This window comes from Capra hircus, chromosome 3 (genome assembly GCF_001704415.2).
Source record: "Capra hircus breed San Clemente chromosome 3, ASM170441v1, whole genome shotgun sequence".
NCBI lineage: Eukaryota > Metazoa > Chordata > Mammalia > Artiodactyla > Bovidae > Capra > Capra hircus.
In genome coordinates, this window is record NC_030810.1 from 18,047,058 (window position 1) to 18,074,682 (window position 27,625).

Consider the following 27,625-nt stretch of genomic DNA (forward strand, 5'->3'; position numbering starts at 1 on the left):
GTTGGTGCACAGTTCATTAGTGACATTCTGTTTGTAAACAGATGGTATTTAAGTTGCTTGCAACGTAATCTCAACACATGTAAAAATACACTTTTATAGGACATTGTTTTATAATACAAATTCTTGTATACAAACTCTGCAAGACTTACACTGTGTTCATCTACAGATCATTACTACTGAGTTCTGTTTCCCAGCTGAAAGTGGGGTGGCCAGATGGACCTGTAGTCTTTGCCATGTTATAGAGTCACAGAGCCTTAAACTTCATTCAGAGCAAACACCTGTGCCAGTAGCTGTCATTTTCCACAACAGATGCTGCCCAAGTGCTCTCTGTATACATACAAAATGACATTAGGCCTTCCCAGAAACAAGGGAAAAGTTCTGCCTACAACCCTGCCAGACAAACTGCCCCAGCATTTCCCAACTCCTTTCTTATGCCAGAGTCAAAGGTCTTAAAAGCTGAAGACTAAAGCATCAGCCACACCCATTCCCACCAGAGTCTTATCCACAAAAAGCTCTTCCCAGACTCATACCTAGGAATGAGGAATCGGGGCCAACATGGTGGGGGTAGGGTGGGGGGTCTTCCCTGATCCATTTTTCAAACTACACCAGGAGTCAATGTCTCTCCTGGGAGTTTTCAGGGATTTTCTGAAGAGTCCCATGCCTAAACCAGCTCAGCTAGACTGCAGTGGCCCAGCTTCCCTCAGACAGTGAATTAGAGCCTAGTGGGTCCAAAAGAGGGTCTAGCTTTCACCTGGCAACAGATTCTGGAAGATGTCCCAGCCCCAAAGGGAAGGTTGATGTCCCAGCCCCAGAGGGAGGGTGTGGACTTCCAAACCAGTCCCCTAACCTAGCACCAGGTCTCACCCCACCCCAACCACTCCATTCGAGGCCAGAGGAGTCAGATTTCACAAGCATGCCCAGCCATTCAATGGCTCCAACACGCTTCCCTCTGTTCCCTGCAAGGACAGACCCCACCCCCAGCCTGGTGGGCATTCTATGCCCATGGATGATGTTCTGCTCTGGCAACTGCCAGTGGAGAGGTGGCACCAGGGGAGGGAGAGATGAGGGGCACAGCAGATCCATGGGACTTCAGAGCCTTTGTCAAGGGCTAGGACTGCATCCAGGCTGCTGTCAGCCCTCAAGAGTGCAGGCACTCTCTGGGCGGGGCTTCTGCTGCCCCAGTGTCCAAGGATAATGACATCAGGCAGACAGTGTGCTGAAGCCTCTGTTAGTGGCTTAAGCCAAGGATTGCAAATGCAGGAGATTCACCCCCTGTGCACTCTGTAGGTTGGCTTAGCATGAGCCCTGAGGAACGGCTAAGTCAGAAGCTCAGGTCCCAGCCTCGCCACGACCTCAGAGAGCCCTCAGGCCCTGCAGGCTCAGGCCTCAGTTTTGCTACCTGTAAACTGAGAGAATAACACAAGATTGAATCAAAGGGCTTTTGCCCTGAGCGTGTTGTTTTGTTCCATTGTGTACACTCTGGATCCTTGTGTTACATACATGAACTGCTCTCTAGGACACCCATGTAACTGTGTCCTGGGGTGCAAACATAAGGAATTGTGTGTTTGTGCTGGGGGAGGAGAGACCCCAGAACAATATCCTCCCCATCCCTTCTCAATAGGAGGAAGCCACCGACTTCCTCCCTTTCCTGTCTCCTGCCTCCTGCCTACTGGCAGGACTGAGGACCATGGGGAGAGGAGGGGAAGGGAAACGGCCCAACAGTCCCCAGGTCTGTCCTTACGACAACCCTCCCCCCACCCTAAGTGACCCCATTCCAGGACCTTCCAGGCCACACCTATCCCCAGACTAGGGGGGCCTAGAGGCCCAGAAGCAGGATAAGTCCTCCCCACCCCTCTCCCCTGCCACCCCTCCCACCCAAGCTAACTCATTTCCTCTTCCTCCCAAACACCAACACACTGACTGCACAGGCTGAGCAACCAGACCCAGCGACTGACCCTGGGCCCCGCTTGTGCTGGCTGGCGCAGTCAGCCTCCAGAGTATGGTCTGGCTGGAGCCCCCTTTGCTACTCCCCATCTTCTTCCTGGCTTCTCATGTTGGTAAGTCTCCCCTGAACCTCCCTGCCCAGGGTCTTGACTACCCCCACCCCCGAAAACCCTATCATCATTGCGATCTCTTTCCTCCACACTGATTCACTAGAAAGTGGGATCGGGGCCTTGGAAAACCCGGGCAGAAGCTAGGGATGGGGGGAGGGAAGCAGCCACAGACTGTGTCGGATTTGAACATCAGCGGGGAGCAGCAGAGCCTCTGGGCCCCCTGAAGTTTCCAGGGGTGCTCCTACAGTCGGTGTGTGGGACTCAACTCAGTTATTCATTCAACAAACATTTATCGAGTACCAACAATATTCCAAGAGCTAGAAGAGGCAGAGAACTTCTAGAGCTGTACAACAGATTGAACGATGCTGACCTCCCATGGCTGTAGCTGGGTTTCAGTGAGGTAATTTACAAAGAGCACTTGCTAAGAGCTTCTGAATACGTGGTAGCCAATTCCTTCAGCGTGCTGCCCAAAGAGGATTAGAACACAAAGGCCACCTTGAGAGGCTTGCGGTCTAGTGGGAGACCCAGGACACTGGGTGAGCACGGAACAGACACAGAGGAGCACGGAAGAGTCAGCCTACTCTCCTTCAGGGTAGGAGATGGAAAGGGATCAGGACAAACTCCACTCAGAGGAGTGGTCTTCATTCCAGGGCAATCAGAACAAGAGACACAAGTCTCAGAGGCGTGGAAGTACAGGGAAGCGAGGGATTCTGGAGGGAACGCACAGCAGGAGGGGCAGTGGGAACTGCAAGGGAGCTCTACAGCAAGCTCTGCATCCTGGAGGACAATAGGGAGCCACAGAAGGTTGTAGGCCAGACAGTCACAAGGTCTCGAACGGGTCAGTTTGGAGGACAAGCTGAGGGAAGAGTGTGGCTATCAGGATGGTCCATGCAAGCAAGGATGAGAGTTAACAAGGGCAGACTTGAGGGTGGGGACGAAATCTATAGAGGTTCTGAAGAAACAGAATTATTTTGTGACTGATTGGGGCAGTCAGAACAGTGCTTCAAAGTGTGGACTTTAGAGTCAGACAACCAGGCTCTGCCAGTTACTAATTGTATGCCCTTGGGTAAGTTATTTCTCTGAGCCTTAATTTTCCAGCTATAAAACTGGGGTAATAATACCCACCTCCCAGGAGAGCTGGGATGATAAAACAAGAGGACATAAGTAAAGACGTGGCATATAACTGATCTCCGATAGACTCATTATGATAGCAGCAGTATGAAATGTCTCGAAGTTTGTATCTCAGATGGGTTTTGCAGTCTGCTGAGGCAGGAAGTCCAGAGAAGAGCAAGTTTGGGGAGAGCCGAGAGACCTGCCCAGGGTTACTGATTCAGAAGTGATGGTGAAAGCCTGCAGAGGGGATGAGCTTGCTAGAGGAAAACTGGAGAATAATTTTTATGACCCTCCTCTGTGGATGGAAAGACACCAACTTCTGCAGAGTGTGAGGATCCAAAGGAAAACAGGTGCTTGGCACAGGACAGGCAGCCAGCTTCGTTTACTTGTGGCAGGCTTTCAAAGAATATCCATTGACAAGCAAAGTAGCATCTAAACCAACTAAACACTTGGCAGTGAACAGGCAAGGACAGAGTAGGAGGGGCTTTGGAAGGCATGGGGTCCCAGGGCTGAGGAGGCTCAGCTGAGGCTAGACTCCAGCGCTACGAGGTCCCTCCTGGCTCTGGCTTCACACCCTATGCCCCAGCCACTTTGAACTTGGACAGCCCCCTGTCCACACCATGATATTTTTCATCCCACATGTTTACTCAGGCTCTGGGACTTCCCAGGTGGCACTAGTGATAAAGAACCCACCTGCCAATGCTGGAGATATAAGATACGCCATGGGTTAGATCCCTGGGTCAGGAAGATCCCCTGGAGAAGGAAACGGCAACCCACTCCAGTGTTCTTGCTGGAGAATCCCCAAGGACAGAGGAGCCTGGCAGGCTACAGTCCATGGGGTTGCAAAGAGTCGGACACGACTGAAGCAACTTAGCATGCACCAAGGCATGTCCTCTGCCTAGAAGGTCCTCCCCACCAATGACCTCTCCCTGTCCTCATCCTCAATCCCCACCCTGTATCCTGCTCAGCTTTAAGACCCTCCAGCTGTATCTTCGAGGAGGCACCTCTTCAGCCCCTATCTCCCACAGTTTCGTGCATTTGATAGATATGTCCAGAGGAAGCTCTGTAGGAGGCAAAGGCCAAGGCCCACCTGGTGTCCATGCATGTTTCAGCCCCAAGTGGGCCCTAGGGCCTGCCCTCCCTGCTTCTGACCTTTTGCTGGGACCAGAGCTTTCTTCCCTTCTGCCCCATAACCACCTGGCTGCAGAATGCAGCCTCTCCCGCCTTCAATCCCAGCACAGCAAACCGGTCCAGATTCCGGAGTGACCTGGCAACCAGAGCAACGGGAGGGTCCCTCCAAGACACTTCTGATCTTTAGCGCTCTCCTAGCCGGCAATCTGGTGTTGAGGGGGGCAGAGTGGAGGGGGGAGGGAGAGCGGCTCCCCTTTGCGGAGCAGCTGTAGAGACAGGTCAGGAAAGGGCACTGCCAGGAATAGAGTGAGGAAACGGTGATGGGGCGGTGATGGGGCGCATAGATCATTCTTTCTTTCCGAAGGCTGGGCTGTAAAGGAAGCCATCTGGCTGGAGAAAGGAGGGCATGGGGAGGCTAGGGAAGGGGCTTTGTTTTTGTTTTTGTTCTGTTAGGATGAAGAGACTCGAGGGAAAGGGGCCAGTGCACCGGGAAGGGGATAGAGACAGGAAGGGAGGCGGATGGACGTGCCTGATGAAGTGCAGTGCCTGGGGGGGAGGGGAGGAGAGGGGAGAGGCTTCGAGGAGAGGGGCGAGAGGTGGAGGGCGGGGCAGGGGAAGGGCCGGGACCCTGCCAGACCGGAGCCCGGTGTCCCGGCCCAGGGGCGGCGGTGGACCTGACGCTGCTGGCCGACCTGCGTCTGACCGAGCCCCAGCGCTTCTTCCTGACCTGCGTGTCCGGGGAGGCGGGGGCGGGCAGGGGCTCGGACGCCTGGGGGCCCCCGCTGCTGCTGGAGAAGGACGACCGCATCGTGCGCACGCCGCGGCCCTGGCAGCCCCCGCACACCGCCCGCAACGGCTCGAGCCGAGTGACGGTGCGCGGCTTCTCGCAGCCCTCCGACCTGGTGGGCGTCTTCTCCTGCGTGGGCGGCGCGGGGGCGCGGCGCACGCGCGTCCTCTATGTGCACAACAGCCCCGGGGGTGAGTCCGGCCGCCAGTGACGGGGGGTGGGGGAGGGAAGGAGGGGCTGCCCTTGACCCCTGACCCCGCCCTCCATCCGCCTCGCAGCCCACCTGCTCCCGGACAAGGTCACACACACAGTGAACAAGGGCGACACGGCTGTACTTTCCGCGCGGGTGCGCAAGGAGAAACAGACAGATGTGATCTGGAAGAGCAACGGTAAGGGAGGAGGCATCTGAACTGGGTGGGCAGGTAAACCCTTAGTTCTGACACCCCGGCACCTCCGTGGCCCTGGAAGCTCCTAATGCTGGCCCCTGACACAGCCGTTACTCCATACACCTGTTACCCGCTCTGGCCAGCCTCCCGGGGGGGGGGGGGGGCATCCTTTCTCCTGCACCAGATCTATGGGAGGCACCTGCATCCAACTCATCTCTGGCCGTGAGATGTCCTCCTACTGTGCCTGGAGGACCAGCGGCCTCATGGTCAGCTGCCTCCTTCCCTGTCACCCCCCAGTTAGCTGTGTTAACCCCTCCCAGTTGGGCTCTCCCAGAAGTTAGCAAGTACTATCACAGCATGTCTGACAGGGGGCAGAAACCCCCCCGCCCCCTGCTGAAGAAGAGAAGGGGTAACAAAGCCCCAGCACAGGCAAGGGACATTTGGCCTCTTCCAGAGATCTGTCCAGATGGGAGCAGGGGCCAGGGCAGGCCTGGGGATCTCAGCCCAGGCCTGCCCCCACCTGGCCCTGTCAGCTCCTCTGGCCACCGCGGAGGAGGAAGCCAGTTTTCTGTGTGGCCCCAAAGATTCCTGCCTCAGCTCTCACACCCGCTGCCCTTTGGCTGCCTCTTGAGTCCCTGGACTCCTGAGCCAAAGGTTTTGCCTCCTGAGCTCCAGGGTCCCTGAGCTAATAAGAGGTGTGGAGTCAGGTAGACCCTAGAATCTCTCTTCCATCCTGAGCAAAGAGGAAGGGGGAGGGGTGCAGGGACAAGAACCCTAATATTAGGGTCCACAGATCCTGGAAGGAGAGGCTCCTGGGAATGAACTGCACAAAGAGGGGAGAAGCATTCCAGGAGGAGGATTGATAAGAGCAAAGGCAGGAAGCTGTGAGATACCACATTGTTCCTGGAAGAGATAAAGCAGTTCAGGAATGCTAGAAGTCAAGATGTGGAGAGGTGTGGGGCTAAAGGGCTGCACGGTAGCCAAACTGGTGAAAATGATGTGTTGAGGAGTCCGATGCTGTCCCTTGGGCAGTGAAGAACTATTGACGAGCTTAAGCAGGGCAGCTACGGTGGAGTCTATTGGAGGAAAATCTCACTGGTCACCCTGAGTGGAGGATGGACAGGAAGCAGGGAGACTGGAGGCAGAAAGACAGCTTGGAAGGCTGTGGGAGGCTGGGAGCAGGGTAGTGGCAGTGAGCGTGGAGAAAAGCGGGCAGCTTTAGGAGACAAGGAGGACGTGGACTGAACAGGGTTGGTGATTTACTGAGTGGTTGGTGGAGCATGGAAAAGGCGCTGCCTCCTACATTCCTGGCTCAGGTCCAGACACTCGCTGGTGCCTTCCCCTGGTCTGTTCACTCTGCCTGACCCACACTAATGTGACTGGGGATAAGGTGGGCAGAGGGAGGGGACCCCAGCTCTTGTGTGATGCTGAGGCCCCTATCCCGTTTATGCCCCCAGGATCCTATTTCTACACCCTGGACTGGCACGAGGCCCAGGACGGGCAGTTTTTGCTGCAGCTCCCAAACGTGCAGCCATCATCGAGCGGCATCTACAGTGCCACATACCTGGAAGCCAGCCCGCTGGGCAGCGCCTTCTTTCGACTCATCGTGCGGGGTCAGGAGCAGAGGGCAGAGGTGGTGGGTGATATGGGAGGTTGGGACCCCTGTGCATACTTCCTGTGGATCCCCCTGAGCCCCCAGGGGTGCCCCAGTCCTCAGAGGCAGTGGTTCAGTGGGTGAGGGTCAGCTGTTGAGAGTACATTCCTGCAGGCTGTGAGGCGGGGCGCTGGGGACAAGACTGTACCAAGGAATGCCCAGGCTGCCTGCATGGAGGTGTCTGCCATGACCAGGACGGCGAGTGTGTGTGCCCCCCTGGATTCACTGGGACCCGCTGTGAGCAGGGTAAGGAGGAGGGGGCACCAGGACCTGGGCGGGAGAGGATGCCTGGCTGGGAGAAGACTCTCAAACCACGAGGATGGACTTGGAGGGTGAGCATGTTCCAGGAGGTCTTGAACGCTGACACCCAACAGAGGCTTCTATACCCACATGCCCTCTTTCTAGCCTGCAGAGAAGGCCGTTTTGGGCAGAGCTGCCAGGAGCAGTGCCCAGGCACATCAGGCTGCCGGGGCCTCACCTTCTGCCTCCCAGACCCCTACGGCTGTTCTTGTGGATCCGGATGGAGAGGAAGCCAGTGCCAGGAAGGTACGGACTAACCCACCCTCTGTAGTCTCTGACCAGACAGCCGGCTGCAAGCCTGGCCCCAGCTCTTCCTTCTGGCCCTGCCTCACACACCAAGCCCTCCACTGTCCCCTGCTCTCTTGACCAGTGCCCTCTCCACCAAGCCTGGCATCCCCCAGGCCCCAGCTGTGCCCTTGTTGCCCCCCGACCTGTGCCCCTCTAACTACACCCGCTCTGTGCCCAGCCTGCGCCCCAGGTCGTTTTGGAGCTGACTGCCGCCTCCAGTGCCAGTGCCAGAACGGTGGTACTTGTGACCGCTTCAGCGGCTGCGTCTGCCCCTCCGGGTGGCATGGGATGCACTGTGAGAAGTCAGGTATGAGCACGGGGGTGGCTCTGAGGAACAGGTCAGCTTCACCAGAGGTATCCCCCTGGCTCAAAGCCCCTCCTCCCCTGGGGATAGGCAGCAGCCCAGGGTGGGTGGGAGCCCCGAGGGAGCCCTGACCAACCCGAGAGAGTCAGGGAGGGCCTCTGGAAAGAGGCGTGATCTCAGATGGGGTATGAAGGACAGGAGAAAGATGGCTAGGGAGAGAGCAGGGCAAAGGCCGGGGGACTCAAGCTTTAATACCGGGACAGTGGCATGAGGAGAGGCTCTGGACGAGGTCAGAAGAGGTCAGCTCTTGCAGCGTTTGAATGACAGGCTGCAGGGTTCGCACTGAATATGATAGCCCCGCAGGGAGGGTTGACGAGGTCGGAGCGCTGTCAGGTGTGGGTTGAGAGAGGACCCCAGCTGCTGGGGAGGGAGCGGGAGCGCCCAGAGGATCTGTCATGGGGCCCAGAAATTAGAGAGGCCTGAACCAGGGTTCTGCCGGTGAGGCTGGCGAGGGGTCTGGTGTCGGTGTGGGAGGGTCTGAGGAGGCAGAGGGCACAAGAGGCAGATTTGGGGGCCAGTCGAGGTGGGCGTGAGGGCCTGGAGGTGTTGCCCGGACTTTGCTGGCTTGCAGGCCTGAGTGACTGGGATGCTGGCGGTGCCTCCTCTAAGATGAAAGACTCGGGGTGGGGGTAGGGGGCTCTGTGGCAGTCATGTGTCTGCCCTTACAGGGCCTCCAGGATGAGTGTCCCCTCTCTCCCCAGACCGGATCCCCCAGATCTTGGACATGGTCTCAGAACTGGAGTTCAACTTGGACACAACGCCCCGGATCAACTGTGCCGCAGCGGGGAACCCCTTCCCAGTCCGGGGCAGCATGGAGCTCCGCAAGCCGGATGGCACGGTGCTCCTGGTGAGCCCCATGACCCCTGGGCCTCTGGGGGTCCAGGGCCTCTGCCCACCCCCAGGCTCCTCCACCCCTCGGGGCTTTCTGCAGGCTCTGCCCACTGGCCTGATCACAGCTCAAATTGGGTCAGGCTGATTGTTGAGGGACCACCTCCCAGTTTCTATCCCCTCGCCAGCCTGGACAAACACACAAACCTCTGCCACATGGCACACTTTCTCTGAGGCCTGTCCCTTTCCCCTGCCTCTCTCAGTCCACCAAGGCCATTGTGGAGCCAGATAGAACCACAGCCGAGTTTGAGGTGCCCCGCTTGGCTCTTGGGGACAGTGGACTCTGGGAATGCCGCGTGTCCACGTCTGGTGGCCAGGATAGTCGACGCTTCAGAATCAATGTCAAAGGTCAGTGATGTCCTGGGTCCATGGAGGATAGATGGCAGATAGAGTGGGCGCTAGCCAAGGCTGCTCAGATAGGAGCAGGAAGGGCAAGAGCCTGTAAGGTCACAGCCCAGCACCAGGCAGAGAAGAGGGCTTGTGGTCAGCCTGAGGCCTGGACCGGGCACTCTCCAGGCTGGAGCATAGCTCAGTCCCACCTGGAAAGGGAACCCATGCCCCAGAAATGGGGCACTCTCCAGCCTTGCCCCGGGCAATGCTTCCTTTCTATCTCCCCCACCCCGCAGATACACAGTGCCTTTCTCTCCGCTTCTGCGAGGCTGTGTTCCCTCAAACCCCAAGTCACACCACCGGGCACCCAGTGCTACAACAGAGGAGTGCCTGGGGCTGTGGACCTGTTTCATTTCCCAGAAGTGCTTCCTGGTGAATGAGGCAGCTGCCAGTGCCCGAGACTGTTGAGAGCCAAGCACCCCCACCCCAGTCTAGGTGTCCCCCACCTTCTGCAGCACCATAAGCATCAGACGTTCACACCCCCTCCCACCCCCGGTCCTCTTTCCGTGTGCTCCTGACCCCGCAGCCACCTCCCCTGACACAAGCCCAGACCTCTTGTCCCTCTCCCTCTTTCTCACTGTCCAACTCTGCTTCCCATCCTCTCCCTACTTCTCTGTCGCCCCCTCCACCACACCAGGGTCCCACCTCCAGCCTTCCTCTTCTCACTCTCCCCAGGCCACTTGGCTTTGAATCTTCACTACCTATTCTAGCTCCATCATCTAAGCGCGTTACCTTGCCCCTCATAGCTTGTTTTTCTCTCTGTAAAAGGAGGATATCAGCAATCCTACCAAGGGAGGATTGCCGTGAAGATTAGATTAGATGATTTGTTTAAGCATTTGGCACAGTGCCTGACGCAGGGTATGTGGTCAATGTATGTTGACATTTATTGCTATTAATAGTTATAATGTCACCTAGTCCTAAGATTTCAACCATTCCCTGGCAACTCTCAGATAACCATCTGCAGCCTGGACCCCTCTCCTGGGCTCCAGACCTCTGTGTAATGGGGGTCTGGTTCTGAAGTCAGTGGGGAAGTCACCTGATGCACGAGTCAGGGGCCCTACTCCAGGTCACCTAATCCTCTGCGTGAGCTGCAGGCCCAGGGCTCCGTAGGATCCAAACTGGACCTTCCTCTCCCTCCAGGCCAGCACTTCTTCCTTACATGTGTGTTCCTGCCCGACAGCATTGTTCCTTCCCACCCCTTCTACCACACCCCTGCATCCTCCTTGACCCTCCTCCCTTCCCCCATCCCTCCACTTATCCATGCGTGCACTCATCCACACATATATCCATTTTCCTTAGAAAATCCGTCTGGTAAATGTTTGGACGAGGCAAGGGAACCAGTTGAGACATTAATGCAATAATCTGGACAGAAGAGCTAAGGCAGGAAAGACAGTGACCATGGGATGAGGAAGCTAAGCAGGAGCACAAAAGCTGTTTGGGATAAGATGGGCTGATTTTAGATGGCCTGGTCAGACAGACTTAGTTTAAACCCTGGCTGCATGTCCTTAAGCAGGTTGTTCCATGTCTCTGAGCCTCAGTGTCTTCATTCTTAAGATAGGGATGGTGAGCCCTGCCTAACGGCAGTTGTCAGAATTAGGGGCCGTGCACATGAAGTATCTGGGTCGAGCAGGTGCTTCATCACCTGCTGCTTTATTTTTAATTAAGAGAGTGATGAATGGTGGGGAGGGGCAGAGAGCTGGGTGACACTGCCTGGGACTCGAGCCTTCTTTGTCCTCCCCCACATTGCATGGCAGAGTGCCCTCTCCCAAACCCCTGTCTGGCCATGTCGCTTCCTCACTTAACATCTTCTGGGACACCCTCATCTCCTTGTTTCCGAGTCCCTACACCCCGAGTTGTCCTCCCTAGGCCCTGGCCACTTTGATCATCTGTTGCACCTGGTCTCTCCCCAGCCCAGGGGGGTCCCCAGGTCCAAACTGAGACCCAGAGTTACCTTTGATGCCCAGAGCACAGAGTCTGCCTCTGTGTCCGAGGGCTGGGTGGACTGTGTGGGCCACGCCTTACCCTGAGTCTCCTGGCAGTGCCGCCAGTGCCCCTGACCGCCCCGAGGCTTCTGGCCAAGCAGAGCCGCCAGCTCGTGGTCTCCCCGCTAGTCTCCTTCTCTGGGGACGGACCCGTCACCTCCGTTCGCCTGCACTACAGGCCCCAGGACAGCACCATGGCCTGGTCGACCATCGTGGGTGAGGGGGCAAGAGCTAGGGGCAGGATGGGGTGCCAGACAGTAATGAGGGGGATGGAGGGATGGAAGGGAGTGGGGAGTGTGCGGAGAAGAGAGGGGCTGAAGGGAGAGTGGAGGCTTCTGGACAGAGTTGGGACTGAATGCTGTGCGCCCTGCCCCCAGTGGATCCCAGTGAGAACGTGACATTAATGAACCTGAGGCCAAAGACGGGATACAGTGTCCGTGTGCAGCTGAGCCGGCCGGGGGAAGGGGGCGAGGGGGCCTGGGGGCCTCCCACCCTTATGACCACAGACTGTCCTGGTGAGAGGCCCAGAGTCACCCCTTTCTGCTCCCCAGGGGTCACTGTCCCATGCTCTCGATCCGGGGTTGTCTCGGCCTGTCGGCCCCGGGGGTCCCTGCCTTTCCCACTGGAGGTTGTCCCTGGGGGTTCACCATCCCGTCCAGCCCCCAGGACCTACCAGACAGTTCTGACCTCTACCTCTGGCCCCAGAGCCCTTGTTGAAGCCGTGGCTGGAGGGCTGGCATGTGGAGGGCCCCGACCGGCTGCGAGTGAGCTGGTCCTTACCCCCGGTGCCGGGGCCGCTGGTGGGCGATGGTTTCCTGCTGCGCCTGTGGGACGGGGCCCGGGGACAGGAGCGGCGGGAGAACGTCTCGTCCCCCCAGGCCCGCACCGCCCTCCTGACCGGACTCACGCCTGGCACCCACTACCAGCTGGACGTGCGGCTCTACCACTGCACCCTCCTGGGCCCGGCCTCGCCCGCCGCACGCGTGCTTCTGCCCCCCAGCGGTACGCTCGGGAGGGGGCAGCGGGCTCGTGATGAGGGAGGGCAGGGCACGCAGGGAACACACGGGGCCAGGAAGGACATGGGAGGTTACAGGAGCCTGGATGGACAGGCAGAGACCACAGGACGTGGAAACGGGCGCAGGGAGGATCTGGATGTCAGGAGACAGGGGCACAGGGAGGACAGGACACGGGAGGATCCAGGATGCCAGGAGGATGTGGGCCTCCAGGAGTGACTAGGAGAGAGGAGAGCCCAGGGAGGTCACTGGAGGGGGTGGGGTGTAAGGAGGACGTGGGGCCTGGGGGACATGGGGGCACTACGAGGAAGACTTGGGATGTCAAGGGAAGCAGAAGCTCATTGGGGAAGGAGGCCACGGCAAGATGAACAGACAGCCCACGAAGAAGCAGGGAAGTCGGCAGCGGATCTCCCATTCTGGGGTCAGTAGAGCTGGGGACACAGCTAGAACGGCTCTGTCTGACCCCGCAGTCACACAGCCTGTCCCATCTGAGCCCCCACTTCCCACCCCAATCTCCCCAGGGCCCCCAGCCCCCCGACACCTCCATGCCCAGGCCCTTTCAGACTCTGAGATCCAGTTGATGTGGCAGCGCCCCGAGGCTCCAGCCGGGCCTATATCCAAGTACATCGTGGAGGTGCAGGTGGCGGGGGGCTCCGGAGACCCGCTGTGGATGGACGTGGACAGGCCCGAGGAGACGAGCACCATCGTCCGCGGCCTTAACGCCAGCACACGCTACCTCTTCCGCGTGCGGGCCAGTGTCCAGGGCCCCGGTGACTGGAGCAACGTGGTTGAACAGTCCACCTTGGGCAACGGTGAGATGAGGGGCTGCCCGGGCCACGGGGTCGGTCTCAGGTGCTCTCCCTGGCACGTGATCCCCTGCCTTGGATCTAGGGCCTCCTGGGCCCCTCCCAACAAGTGATATGACACCGGGCAGTGGGGGCCCTGACCCTTCCCTTCTTTCATTTTTTCCGTGTTTCTTTGGTGTGGCTCTTCTTCTTTTTCCTTTTTGGCTGCACTGGGTCGTCTTTGCTGTATGCAGGCTTCCTCTGGTTGTGGCGACGGGGACGACTCTCTAGTTGCCGTGCTCAGACTCCTTCTTGGAATGACTTCTCTCTTGTCGCGGAGCATAGGCTTTAGTAGTTGTGGTCCGAGGGCTCTGATGTGGAGGCTCAGTAGTTGTAGCACACAGGCTTAGTTGCCCCGAGGTGTGAGGAATCTTCCAGAACCAGGAATCGAACCCCTGTCCCCGGCATTGGCAGGCGCATTCTTAACCACTGGATCACCAGGGGAGCCCGACCCTTCCCTTTTATGACCCACTGTCCGAGTGCTGGGAAAATCATGACATTCCAGCAACCTGCTGGTCCCAGGCCTGACATCCCCGCTCCCTCCCTGGTACTGGGATCTCTGACCTCCACCTCTGTGTGCCCCCGTGGTGGCCTCCAGGTTCCCTGATCCAGGCATCTCTGTGATCTGCCCCTCTTCTGGTGTCCAGGGCTGCAGATTGAGGGCCCAGTCCAAGAGATCCATGCAGCTGAAGAGGGCCTGGATCAACAGCTGGTCCTGGCTGTGGTGGGCTCTGTGTCTGCCACCTGCCTCACCATCCTGGCTGCCCTCCTCACCTTGGCGTGCATCCGCAAAAGCTGCCTGCATCGCAGACGCACCTTCACCTACCAATCAGGATCGGTCAGTCACCTGTACCCGCCGCTGGGCACACGTGTGCAGACCCTATGTATATATGTGTCTACCTATATACACACAAGTATTTGTACACTGTAAGTGTGTATGTGTGCACGCATGGATGTTTAGGTGTAAGACTGTACTCAACAGCATACTGCTGCTGCTGCTGCTAAGTCACTTCAGTCGTGTCCGACTCTGTGTGACCCCATAGGCGGCAGCCCACCAGGCTCCCCCGTCCCTGGGATTCTCCAGGCAAGAACACTGGAGTGGGTTGCCGTTTCCTTCTCCAATAGCATACAAGGGTGCAATCTGTAATTTTCTCCATTTCTATAGAATTGAACTCAGCTCCTGAGCCCAGGTATATTAGTCATGAAATATGTAGTATTCCCAGTTCAGAATCATTCAGTTATGTCCATGTTGCACCAGGGTCAGTTTGGGGTTCTCCCCCTTCCCATGAGGGGTGATGGATGCTTGGGAAGCCTGATGAGAACATGGAGAATGCCTGGGCTTCATGAGGACCTCTCTCTGGCCAGGCCCTCCTGCACGCATCGGTGACTCATATCCTCAGCCCTTCTGTAACCTCCTTTGGGCCACAAGGGCACTTGCACTTTGAGTTCCTCATCCCAATCTCCATCTTTGCAAATCCCAGGGCCTCCTTGGACTTAAGAACTCCAAGGGCCTTCCCTGACCTTGCAGAGAGCAGCATATTCTGCAGCCCTCAGACCCATTGCTGCAGCTCCTCCTCCAACTGTTTCTACCGCTCTCGAGTTGAGCTGAGCCTGCAGCCTCACCTGTCACACTCCTTGCGAGAAGCACAGGCATCCCTACTCTTCTTGTCTTCCCTGTAAACTTGAGCACCAGGCCCCCACTGAGGGGGTAAGGACTGGGGGAGGGTGCTAACTCCCCTTCAGGAGCCCCAGCATCACCCCATCTGTCACCCCCCTCCACCTCTCTCTCCTCTGGAATCTTCCCCACTGTTGTCACTTATGATCCAAACTCTGCCCTGGGTCCTCCGTGCCTGGACTCGGTATTTACAGAGAAGTTTTGGCACTGGAAAAAAAAAAAAAAACCCTCTTCTCTCTCAAGGGCTGATCCTTGTGATAGAAAGCCTAGTGTCCAAGGCTGTTGTCTCTACCATGCCTCTAAAATACTCCCTTCAGAGATTCAATCGGCTTCTTTGTTCCAGGCTGTGTTGGCCTCCCTCTGAGGTCAGTGTGTGCAAAAAGCGGCCTGGCTGTGGTGGGGGAGGGTCAGGGGTATGAATGTGAAGGGAAGGAGCAGGAAAGTAGCCTTAAATGGATGTAGCATCCTAACATATATGAAGACATACCCCTGCCCCAGGCACCTCTGTGCGGGTATCTGTGTGCATGGATGCGTGTGCTGGGCGTGAGTGTGCCCGTCTGTGAATGCCCCCATCTGGATGCACCTGTATGCCTGACGTGTGTCCCTCCACTTGCTCTCCCGTACAAGCTCACGTCCGCACGCACCCCTCACGGACGCCCTGCCTACTGGCCTCCCCTAGAACACGCGCCTGTGCGTGCAGGTGTGCGCTCTCAGTTGTCTGTGTTTCATGTGAATCCATGTGACCTGTGTCCTCAGACCTCTCCCGTCAAGCTGGGCTGCAGCTCATCTAGGGATCCACACCCCAACAGATCTGTCTTAACCATTCTTTCTATTCTCATATTGGCGCTGCCCATGGTCCCATTCAGCGATTTCCTTTCCCTGCTCTCAGCCCTGCCCAGGTGGCCCAGGTCCTACTTGGCTAGGACAAATGGATGGTCTTCTCTGTTATGTTCTTTCTGTCTTCAGGTCCTGGGTGGTTTGAGAGCTATGGGCGCTGCCAAGTGGGTGGACAGGGGTCATCTCTGCTTCTCTGCTATGGAGAAGAAGACCACTCCACTGGCTGCCTGCTGCTCTAGGCTTAGCGTGGAGTAGGTACTCACTAAACATACCCCAATCCACTGCCCAAGGCCAGAAGCCACTCCAGAGCATCCCGGGTGACAACACAGCCTGGCCGGGGGATTGGCAGAGTAAGGGGAGGCTCGTTGCCCCCATCACAGCTCACTCCAGTGCCTCTTGGTTTCAGCGTTAGGAGTATCAACCTTCCACTGACTCATGCCGTGGCTTCCAGCGATTTTACCCACTCCGTGTTCCTTCAGAGCCCACACTCTAGATCTCCAGCCTGAAGTCTCTGCATTTCTGTCTGGACATCTGTCTACCCACTGGCCCGCCTGTGGCTCCATCCCATATGATTCTGTCTCAGTATGCGTCCTTTGTCTGTCCATGCCTGGCTGGCCACCAGGGTGCCCTCTGTCTGGGTCTCTGTTTGTCTGATCACTGTTTTGTCTGCCTGTCTCTGCGTCTTGCTGCCCCTGTCTCTTGTGTGGACTGTCTGCCTACTTGTCCCATCCTGTGAAGGGCGAGGAGACCATTCTGCAGTTCAGCTCAGGCACCTTGACACTGACCCGGCGGCCAAAACCTCAGCCCGAGCCCCTAAATTACCCAGTGCTGGAGTGGGAGGACATCACCTTTGAGGATCTCATTGGAGAGGGTAACTTCGGCCAGGTCATCCGGGCCATGATCAAGAAGGATGGACTCAAGATGAACGCCGCCATCAAGATGCTGAAAGGTCCGCTGAGAGTAACCCCTGCCCCAGCCCTGACCTTCTCCTTTCTCCCTCAACGCTAGGCCCCACCTAGCTTCCACCAGCAACTGGCCCCAGCCCTCAACAGCCCACACCATTTCTCCAGGATTATTTCCAGCAAAAGTGATATTGGATTCTTTACACAGAGTATGCCTCTGAAAATGATCATCGTGACTTTGCGGGAGAACTGGAAGTTCTGTGCAAATTGGGGCATCATCCGAACATCATCAACCTCTTGGGGGCCTGTGAGAACCGAGGTGAGCCCCCAACTCATCCCCTACCCCTTCTTCCAAACCCATCATCAGCCAATACCTCTAGTAGCTTATAGGAAGCTTCAGAACACCAAAACATCACTATTGGTTCTCCTTCATGCACCAGGTTCTCTATCTAGTACCATAAGGTGCCTGCTGCCATCCCAGGTGTCTGAGTATAAATCACCACCCTGTATTCCTCACCTCCCAGGTTACTTGTATATCGCCATTGAATATGCCCCCTATGGGAATCTGCTGGATTTTCTGCGCAAGAGCCGGGTCCTGGAAACTGACCCAGCTTTTGCCCGGGAACATGGAACAGCCTCCACCCTCAGCTCCCGGCAGCTGCTGCGTTTTGCCAGTGATGCTGCCAATGGCATGCAGTACCTGAGTGAGAAGCAGGTGTGTGTGTGTGTGTGTGTGTGTGTGTGTGTGTGTGTGTGTGTGTGTGTGTGTGTGTGTGTGTGTGTCTTTGGGGAAGGTGGGCTAGAGGGATGAGGGGAGACCATCAAGTGAACTTCAGGAGATCAAATCAGCAGGCTCTAATTGGATATGGGATTGAGGATAGAGAGGATGTGACCCCAAGCTGCTGGCCTGGGTGAGTGGGTGAGACCACCCCCAAAGCAGGTCTGTGTTTGGGGGTGTGGCTTAGCATTTTGCAACGGTCAGCCTAGAACCAAGAAAGGAGGCCTGGACCAGGGACAACAGTCTGGAAGCTGTCACTTCAAAGATAGGGGTGCTGGTGGCCAGGGAGTGGGTGAGACTCACCAGAAGAAGGGTAGAACAGACGGGAAGCCTGAACCCAAGTCCAAGGACACCCCGCTTGAATGAAAGTGGGGAGGGGATGTGAGACTGAAGGGAGGCATTTTGAAGTTGTTAATGTATTGAGTATCTTTGAAAGTAGAGGGCAGGGGGCCAAGGCAGAGGGAGGGGTGATAGAGCAAGGTCTCTGAGGAAGGTGGAGGGCCCAATGGGGAGGATCTGGAACTCAAGGGAGAGATCACTTTGGGCAAGAGAAGGGCCTTTCCACTCTCATCAGTGGAGCAGGGGTCGGGGAGAGGTCAGGGAGAGACGGGGTCAGGGAGCATTCAAAGAGGAGAAGGTCCAGTGTGGTCACTGGGGAAGAGTCAACCATTGTCCCAGGAGAAGAATACAGCCTGAACTTGGCCATGGCCCAGATCACAAATAGGAAGGGATGACAGCCCCCACTGTGGTTTTTCCCAGGCACGAGACTCTGATCCAGGTTGAGGCCTGGGGTAGGTGGGCAAAAGAGTAAAGGGCTACTAAAGGCACAGAGGGGGCCAGGAAGCCAGCCATGAGGCGGACCCCCTCCCTGGCGCTGGAGTCCCAGGCTCCGTCATCCTCCATCGTCCCTGACTTCTAACCGTGCCTGCAGTTCATCCACAGGGACTTGGCTGCCCGAAACGTGCTGGTCGGAGAGAACCTGGCCTCCAAGATTGCAGACTTTGGCCTTTCTCGGGGGGAGGAGGTTTATGTAAAGAAGACTATGGTGAGTCTCCTTCAGTCCTCCCCTTCGGGGCCGTGCCTCGCCCTGCCTCCCAGAACCTGCTGAACAGCCCTTTCTCCTTACCCAACCCCTCAAACCCTCTCCCTCCCAGGGGCGTCTCCCAGTGCGCTGGATGGCCATTGAGTCTCTGAACTACAGCGTCTACACCACCAAGAGTGATGTGTGAGTGTGGGAGTGCAGACAAGCAGGAGGGTTTGGTCCCCTAAGGATGCGTGTAGGTGTGACCTGGACACACCTCAGAGATGTCTCAGGTTGTCCAAGGCATGACTTGGCTGCTCCGAGGGTATAGTCCAGGTATGACACAGATGTGACACGGATGTGTCTTAAGCATGCCTTGGCCATGCCCAGCATCTTAATGGGAAGGTGGGGTTGGGAGAGGGGGAAGGAAGCTTCATCTTGGAAGGTGTTTCAGAGGTAGCATTGGAGTAGGAGAGGTTTAGGGCTGTGTTTGACTAAGAGACTGGAGGATGCCTTGGAGAGGTATGGGGCTGCTGGCGGATAATGCCTGGGCAAATGGAGAGACCACTCGAAAGAATGCTCTGACCTTCCTCTCTGAAGGGTAGGTCATCCCCACCGGAGAATCTAACCAGAGCATGACCCCTAAGAAGCCGCTTCTGCGCTCCCCTCTCCAGACAGCCACCCCGGCCCTTCTCTTCAACCTGGCCTGCTCAGCACTCCAGCCCTGGTCCTGGCCCTTCCCCAAGCTCTTTGGCCTGGCCTGCCTAGCTCACTGTCTACCACACCAGCACCCCTCTAACCACTACTCCCCTGCTTCCTACTTCTGCCCCAGGTCCCCTGAAATGTCTCCCCCAACTAGAACTCCCACCCTGGCCTCAGCCACCTCTCATCTTCCCAGCTGCTGTTATAATATAAGAGGCAGCTAAGAGCAAGGGCTTTGCAGCCAGACTGCCAGAGTTTGAATCCCAACTCTGCCACTTGCTAACTGTGTGACCTTGGTGAGCTAGCTAACCTCTCAGTGCCTCAGTGTCCCTGTCTGTGAAATGGGGATAATAATAGTGCCTATATCGTAGGGTTGGTGTGAGGGGTAGATGAATTAACATATACATTAAATGATGACTGCCTGGCCCACAGCAAGTGCACAGTAAAAATGTTAGCTGTGATTATGTTGAGCCTGGGAGGCTGTGAAGGAATTTCAGTAGCAGAGACCATACCTGGCCAAGGCTGGTAGGTAGGTAGACATTAAGCTGCTGGGCCCCAGGGCCTAGAAGGTAACTCAGTGCATCCTCCTCATTTCAGTTGGTCTTTTGGGGTCCTCCTCTGGGAGATCGTGAGCCTTGGTGAGTCCCTGAGCCCTGTTCCCCAGAGGGCCCCCACCTTTCCCTGACCCCCATCCCCCCCTCCTGGGCCCTGGGTTAAGAGAGCATCGCCCTCCCACAGGGGGCACCCCATACTGCGGCATGACGTGTGCCGAGCTATATGAGAAGCTGCCGCAGGGCTACCGCATGGAGCAGCCTCGCAACTGTGACGATGAAGTGTGAGTCCCTCAGCCTCGAGCCCCGGGCCCCCTGTCAGTCACCCCGGCAGGCCCTGACCCTCATCTCATCGCTCCCCACCCGCAGGTACGAGCTGATGCGGCAGTGCTGGCGGGACCGTCCGTACGAGCGACCCCCCTTTGCCCAGATCGCGCTACAGCTGGGCCGAATGCTGGAAGCCAGGAAGGTGAGGAGAGCACCAGGGTGTGGGGAGAGCTGGGCTCACTGAGCTCACAGGAGTGCCCTCACAGTGCCCACAGGAGCCAGAAGGCAGCAGTCTCCGTGGCCCTGTCCCCACCAACAGCTGCACCACAGCTAAACTGGGCCCTGGGGTGCAGCGCCCTGTCTGGCTCTCACTGAGTGGGACACTCGGCCTTTCTAAAGCCTTCCAAGGCCACTGATTAGCTTCAGCAGCAAGTCCTGTCCCAGAGCCCACGTCCAGGACTCCCTGCTTTCCTCTGCTGGGGTCATCAGCCCTTTCTCATCATGGACACCTCTTCTCACCTGGCACAGAGCCAGGGTGGAATGCATGAATGGTCAGCTCACCAAATAGATGGATGGATAACACAGTAACTGAACGAATGCATGTATAGAATTTAGTGGATGAGTGATATAATAATCATACACATAAACCAATTAAGGGAATTCCTTAATTGCTTGGTGGTCCAGTGGTTAGGATGCCACGATTCCACTACAGGAGGCACGGGTTTGATCCCTCGTCTGGGAACTAAGATCCTGTGAGCTGCATGACAAAAAAACACGTGATTAACTGAATCTAATGTAACAATATTATAAGTAAATGATAATAATAATACTATAAGTAAATGAATTATCAAATAAATCTAAGTGAAGAAATATGTGAAAATGAGTAATGTGAAAACAGCACTTAAATATGAATTAATGACTAGTTATAGGAATTATTAAACTATCTTAGGAATGAAGGAATGATCAAATAACCGTGAAAGCGAAAGTTGCTCAGTCATGTCTGACTCTTTGCAATCCCAAGGACTATACATTCCATGGAATTCTCCAGGCTAGAATACTGGAGTGAGTAGCCATTTCCTTCACCAGGGGATCTTCCCAACCCAGGGATCGAACCAAGTCTCCCACGTTGCAGGTGGATTCTTTACCAGCTGAGCCACCAGGGAAGCCCAAGAATACTGGAGCGGGTGGCCTATCCCTTCTCCAGGGGATCTTCCTGACCCAGGAATTGAACTGGGGTCTCCTGCATTGCAGGCAGATTCTTTACCAACTGAGCTAAGTAGTTATAGGAATTATTCAACTATCTTAAGAATGAAGGAATAGTCAAGCAACCATAAAAATGGGTAAATCAGCAGAAATAGCCTTGTGAATACAAGAATAAGTAAATGAATGGATGAATGCATTAGCCATCAATTCAGTAGATAAGGGCACGAAAAAACACCTAGCTACCATTGTGTCAGGGGTCTCTCATGTTAGCTTCCCAGCTGTGGTCTGATATTCTTGCTGCTCTGGGCTGGTGAGGACCACCCTTGGCCATGGGGTCATCTTGAGTCTCCAGTACGGATCAGTGTCTCTTCCCGTACCCCAACCATATGGAAGTCAAGGACCTCCAGGGCAGGCATACCCCAGTCCCTGGCCCCCAACTAAAGCTTGATTTGCTCCCCAGGCCTATGTGAACATGTCGCTGTTTGAGAACTTCACATACGCAGGCATTGACGCTACAGCTGAGGAGGCCTGAGCGACTGTCCGACCAGATCCTGGCTCTGCTGGCCAGAGCACACTCGGCTCTCCAACCTGTGACTGCTGATCCTTGTCGCCTGAGCTGCCTCAAGGAATTGGTTTTTAACTTAAGGAAGAAAAATGGAGATCCAGGGATGGGGTGGGCTCGGGGGGGAGGGGGGGTGGGTCCTCACCCTTGGCAGTTGCTCCCAGTGCCTCCTGCATCACTGATAGCCACCCTCACATCCTTCCTTCTGGCTCAGCTGCTCCAGAGCTGTTTGCGCTCTTCTGCTCCCTCCACTCAAACCCCCGCTTCACCCCCTCCATTCAAGCTAGCACTCACACCACTAATGTGCAGTTTTCAGCTGCGCCCTACTCCCAGCCTCGTAATCAGGAAAAATAAATGCTCTGAGAAGCTCCATCCAATGTCTACCTGTTACTGCTGGTCAACCCCAGAGAAAAGTTAAACCAAAGAGGGAGAAACTGTACTTTCCAAGAAAAGAAATGCTCTCCCTTGTTACACTGTCATTATTTCAAGCCCTCCATGATGGGAGATGTCCTGAAAGACCCATTTTACACATACACTGCCCCCACATCGGGCTTCCCTGATAGCTTAGTTGGTAAAGAATCTGCCTGCAATGCAGGAGACCCTGGTTCAGTCCCTGGATTGGGAAAATCCTCTGGAGAGGGGAAAGACTACCATGGAGAATTCCATGGACTGTATAGTCCATGGGGCCGCAAAGAGTCAGACTAAATGACTTTCACTTCATAATCACTCCCTCACATCACTATCATAATGAGAAGCCCAGTTTTCCCCTAGTCTCTTCCCTGTTCCCCAGCCTCTACTACCAATATGTCTCCCTAGACAGCTGCCAGTCTAGGATTCTTTGCTCTGTCCAAACAGTCCCTCCCAGCATCGGCTCTAGCCCAGCCTCAGTTCAGACTGAGCACCAGACAGAGTCTGGCCTGTCTGGAATACCCATTTTCCTTTTGTCTCTAGGCAGCCTTCCCTGGCTTGGTACTGCCCAGCTTGTGGGCCCCAAAGGAAGAAGGCAGAAGTCACTTCCAGCTTCAGTCAGTCCCAGCAGGATGACCTTGCCTTCTTCAGAGTCTCTCAGTGTTTGGGGAGGCTCTCCCTGTCCTGAAAGCTAGGCCCACATCACTGCCCCTGCTGTGTGGGCTTCAGCTTTGCCCATCCTTTTGCTGTCCCAGCTGACCTCAGGTTTCTCTCCTATTGCTCCTTAAAAACAAGGTGTCTTGCTTCTCACACTTTTTCAGAGAATCAGATAAAATCAAAGAAGCCATAACATAACATGACATTATGATTCAGTTCAGTGCAGTCACTCAGTCGTGTCCAACTCTTTGCAACCCCATGAATCGCAGCACGCCAGGCCTCCCTGTCCATCACCATCTCCCGGAATTCACTCAGACTCATATCCGTCGAGTCAGTGATGCCATCCAGCCATCTCATCCTCTGTCGTCCCCTTTTCCTCCTGCCCCCAATCCCTCCCAGCATCAGAGTTTTTTCCAATGAGTCAACTCTTCGCATGAGGTGGCCAAAGTACTGGAGTTTCAGCTTTAGCATCATTCCTTCCAAAGAACACCCAGGGCTGATCTCCTTTAGAATGGACTGGTTGGATCTCCTTGCAGTCCAAGGGACTCTCAAGAGTCTTCTCCAACACCACAGTTCAAAAGCAGCAATTCTTCGGCGCTCAGCTTTCTTCACAGTCCAGCTGTCGCATCCATACATGACAACTGGAAAAACCATAGCCTTGACTCCTTTGTTGGCAAAGTAATATCTCTGCTTCTCAATATGCTATCTAGGTTGGTCATAACTTTTCTTCCAAGGAGTAAGCATCTTTTAATTTCATGGCTGCAGTCACCATCTGCAGATATGGTTAACAGCATAGTTTGTGGAATCACATAGACCATGTCCAAGCCCTGGCTTTATCACTTACTATCTGTGTGACCTTGGTCAACTCACTTAACCTCTCTGAGCTTCATCTCTCTCCTCTGAAAAATGGAGTTAGTAATAGGTACCTCCCTGTTGTTAGCACTGAATATGATCACAGCACTGAACCTTGGAAGTAGTATTCAGTAAGTGTCAGCTGATAACATTTTATACAAATACAGGAGGTTGGGGGAGGGGTGTACTCCAAAAAGACTTCAGTGCTAAGAGACTTTAAGAAGAAATTAACGGGAGTAAATGGGAGGCTATGCATGTTAAGGGAGATGGCATTTGCTCAGATGAAATTCCATTTCTGATCTATTGCAGGGCTATTTCCAGGTCCAGGATGGAAGGATTAAAACGTTATCTCTGATAGGGACCAACATATAAACAAAGGTGCCCTTGTGGGATGACAGATCTGTAAACAAACTAAAATACAGTGGTGTATGCTATAGGAGCAGGAGGGGGATCTGGGGGATACATAGAAAGAAGATGCAGTCAGGAAAGCTTTTCCAGGAAAAGTGACATTTTAATATGGGCCGTGAAGAAGAAGCAGGAACTTGATAGAAGAAAACCTCTGGCAGAGGAAAAAACACCTGTAATATTTGGTATGTTCAAGAGCTGCAAAGAGTTCCCCGTGGCTGAAACAAAGTGAAAACACAGCTCTGTGAGGGTAATGACCCCAGAGAGGCGACACGGGCCAGCCTGTGCTGAACCTTATAGGCACTATTAAGGATATGGGTCTTTATCCTTAGGGCAAAGGTCAGCCATAAAAGAACTGGATGTAGGGGTGTGTCATGATCAGTTTTGCATTTTTGAAAAGATCACTAGCAAATATGTAGAGAATGGATTATAGAGGAACAAGGTGAAGATATGCCTATAAATTAGAAACCTTCAATAAAATAGACAATTACCTAGAGCTTCACTTGTGGCCCAGTGGTTCAGATTCCAGATTTCTACTGTAGGGGACACGGGTTCAATCCCTGGTCCGGGAAGATCCCACTTGTTGTGGGGCAACTAAGCCTGAGAGCCACGCCTACTGAAGCCTGCTCAGCTAGAGCCTGTGCTTCACAGCGAGAGAAGCCGCCGCAGTGAGACGTCCACACCACAACTAGAGGGTAGCCCCCACTCACCACAACTAAAGAAAGCCCATGTGTGCAGCATCAAGAACCATAACCATAACCATAAACAACTAAATCATTTTTTTTAATAGACAAACTCCTAGAAAGACAGGAACTACCAAAATTGACTCAAGAAAAAATAGGCATTTTGAATAGACTTAGGACAAGTAAAGAGATTAAATTAGTAATAAGAAAGCAACCTACAAAGAAAAGCCCATGCCCAGATGACTTCGCTGGTAAATTCTACCAAATGCTTTAAAAATAAATACAAACTATTCACAAACTCTTCAAAAATAGAAGAAAGAGTAGCTCCCATTTCATTCTGTAAGACCAGTATTACCCTGATACCCAAAGCAGACAAAGATATCACAAGAAAACAGTGAGCCAATATAGCTTATGAATATAGACACAAAAATTCTCAAGAAAATAGTAGCAAACAGAATCCAACAACATATAAAAAGGATTATATAACATAACCAAGTGGGCTTTATCCCAGGTCTACAAGGTTGGTTCAGCATCCAAAAATTGGTTAGTATAATATGAATGCATGATCATCTTAATAGGCACAGAAAAAGCATTTGACAAAATCCAACACACTTTCATGTTTAAAAAAAGAAACTAAAACTAAGAGTAAACGGAAACTTCATCAACCTTATACAGGGTATTTACAAAAATCCATGTCATACTTAATGAATGCTTTCCCCCTAAGAAAAGGAAGAAACAAGACAAAGATATCTGTTTTCCTACTTCTATTCAACACTGTACTGGAGGTTCTAGCCAGAGCAGATGTGCAAGAAAAATAAACAGCATCCAAACTGTAAAGGATGAAGTAAACCTGTCCCTATTTTAGAATAACATGATCATGTATCCAGGAAATCCTAAGGAATCCAATAAAAAAAAAACTATTAAAACTAATAAACAAGTTCAGTGAGGTTGCAGAACGTGAGATTTATATACAAAAAGCAGTTTTCTTTTATACAGTTGCAATGAACAAACTGAAAACGAAAATAAGAAAACAATTCCACCTATAATAGCACTAAAAAGAATAAAATATTTAGGAATAAATTTGGCATGCAAAACATACCCTGAAAACTATAAAACATCACTGAAAGAAATTAAGCCACATCTAAATAAATGGAAAAACATCTCATGTTCATGAATTAGAAGACTTAGTATTGTTAAGATAATAATACTGCCCAAATTGATCTACAGATTCAATGCACTCCCTATCAGAATACTAACTGGCTTCTTAGTAGAAATTGACAAGCTGATTCTAAAATTCATATGAGAACTGCAAGGGACACAGATTAGCAAAAACAATGCTGAAAAAGAACAAATTTGGAGGAATGATTCTGCCTAATTTCCAAAACTTACTACAAAGCAATAAAAATTAATGGTACTGATGTAAAGATAGATCAACAAAATAGAATTGAGAGTCCAAAAAGTAACTCAGGTGTCTATGATCAACTCGTTTTTTTGTTTGTTTGTTTGTTTGTTTGTTTTTTTCTCAACTAGTTTTTAACAAAGGTGCTGAAACCATTCAATGGGGAAAGAAAAATCTTCAATAAATGCCACTGGGACAACTGAATAGCCACATGCAAAAGAATGAATTGGACCTATACCCAAACACCATAAACTAACTTAAACTGGATCAAATACCTAAACGCAAGAGCTGAAACTATAAAATCCTTAAAAGAAAACATAGGGGTTAATCGGAGAAGGCAATGGCACCCCACTCCAGTACTCTTGCCTGGAAAATCCCATGGATGGAGGAGCCTGGTAGGCTGCAGTCCATGGGGGTCGCTAACAGCTGGACACGACTGAGTGACTTCCCTTTCACTTTTCACTTTCATGCACTGGAGAAGGAAATGGCAACCCACTCCAGTGTTCTTGCCTGGAGAATCCCAGGGACGGGGGAGCCTGGTGGGCTGCCGTCTATGGGGTCACACAGAGTCGGACACGACTGAAGCGACTTAGTAGTAGTAGTAGTAGTAGTAGGGGTAAAGCTTCAGTACCTCAAAAAGTACAAGTAACAAAATTAAAAATAAATAGATTAGACTTTATCAAAGTTGAAAACCTTGGTGTATCAAAGGACGTTATCAAGACGACAACACACACAATGGTAAAAAATATTTGCAAAGCACATAACTGATAAAGACCTTGTATCTAAAATACATTGGCTTGGTCAAAAAGTTCACTCAGATTTTTCCATAAGATCTTACAGAAAAATCCAAATGAACTTTTTGGCCAACCCAATATAAGGAAGTGTGGAATGCTCAGTCGCTCAGTCATGTCTGACTCTTTGTGGCCCCATGGACTGTAGCCCACCAGGCTCCTCTCTCCATGGAATTTTCCAGGCAAGAATATTGGAGTGGGTTGCTGTTTCCTACTCCAGGGGATCTTCCTGACTCGCAGAGTGAACCCATGTCTTTTGCGTTTTGTGCATTGGCAGGCAGTTTCTTTACCACTGCCACCTGAGAAGCCCCATAAAGAAGTATTACAACTCAACAATAAAGACAAATATTTCAATTTTTTAAGTGAGCAAAGGCTCTGAATGGACATTTGCACATGAAAATACATTCAACATTATTAGTCATCAGGAAAATTCAAATCAAAACTATAAGGAGAGTTGGTGGGGGTGGGGGGAGAGAAGGATTAGGAGTTTGGGATTAGCAGATGTAAACTATTATAAATATATAGGATAGATAAACAACAAAATCTTCTGTATAGCACAAGGAACTATATTCAATATCCCATGAAAACCATAATGGAAAAATTTGAAAACAAATATGTGTAACTGAGTCACTTTACAGCAGAAATTAACACAACATCATAGATCAACTACTCTACAATAAACCTTTTTTAAAAAGCTATAAGGAGATACCACTTCATATCTACTATGATGGCTATAA

At 53.3% G+C, this 27,625-nt stretch overlaps 1 protein-coding gene across 2 annotated transcripts; it reads left to right on the top strand.

Annotated features, from left to right (window-relative positions):
• On the top strand, nt 1,831-22,065 carry TIE1 (tyrosine kinase with immunoglobulin like and EGF like domains 1). 2 transcript variants are annotated; one of them, XM_018042812.1, is made up of 23 exons: nt 1,831-2,057; nt 4,959-5,276; nt 5,364-5,474; nt 6,929-7,084; nt 7,240-7,371; nt 7,531-7,671; nt 7,892-8,020; nt 8,779-8,924; nt 9,169-9,313; nt 11,395-11,553; nt 11,715-11,852; nt 12,043-12,339; nt 12,872-13,162; nt 13,843-14,033; nt 16,446-16,656; nt 16,818-16,928; nt 17,134-17,324; nt 18,319-18,432; nt 18,542-18,612; nt 19,708-19,748; nt 19,849-19,945; nt 20,031-20,130; nt 21,592-22,065. In XM_018042812.1, the coding sequence occupies exons 1-23, from the start codon at nt 2,000-2,002 to the stop codon at nt 21,661-21,663; spliced, it is 3,420 nt and encodes a 1,139-aa protein (XP_017898301.1). In that variant the 5' UTR covers nt 1,831-1,999; the 3' UTR covers nt 21,664-22,065. The 2 variants fall into 2 exon arrangements, 1 of the variants encoding a protein (XP_017898301.1); XR_001917460.1 differs by lacking the exon at nt 19,708-19,748 and having other exon boundaries at nt 1,904-2,057.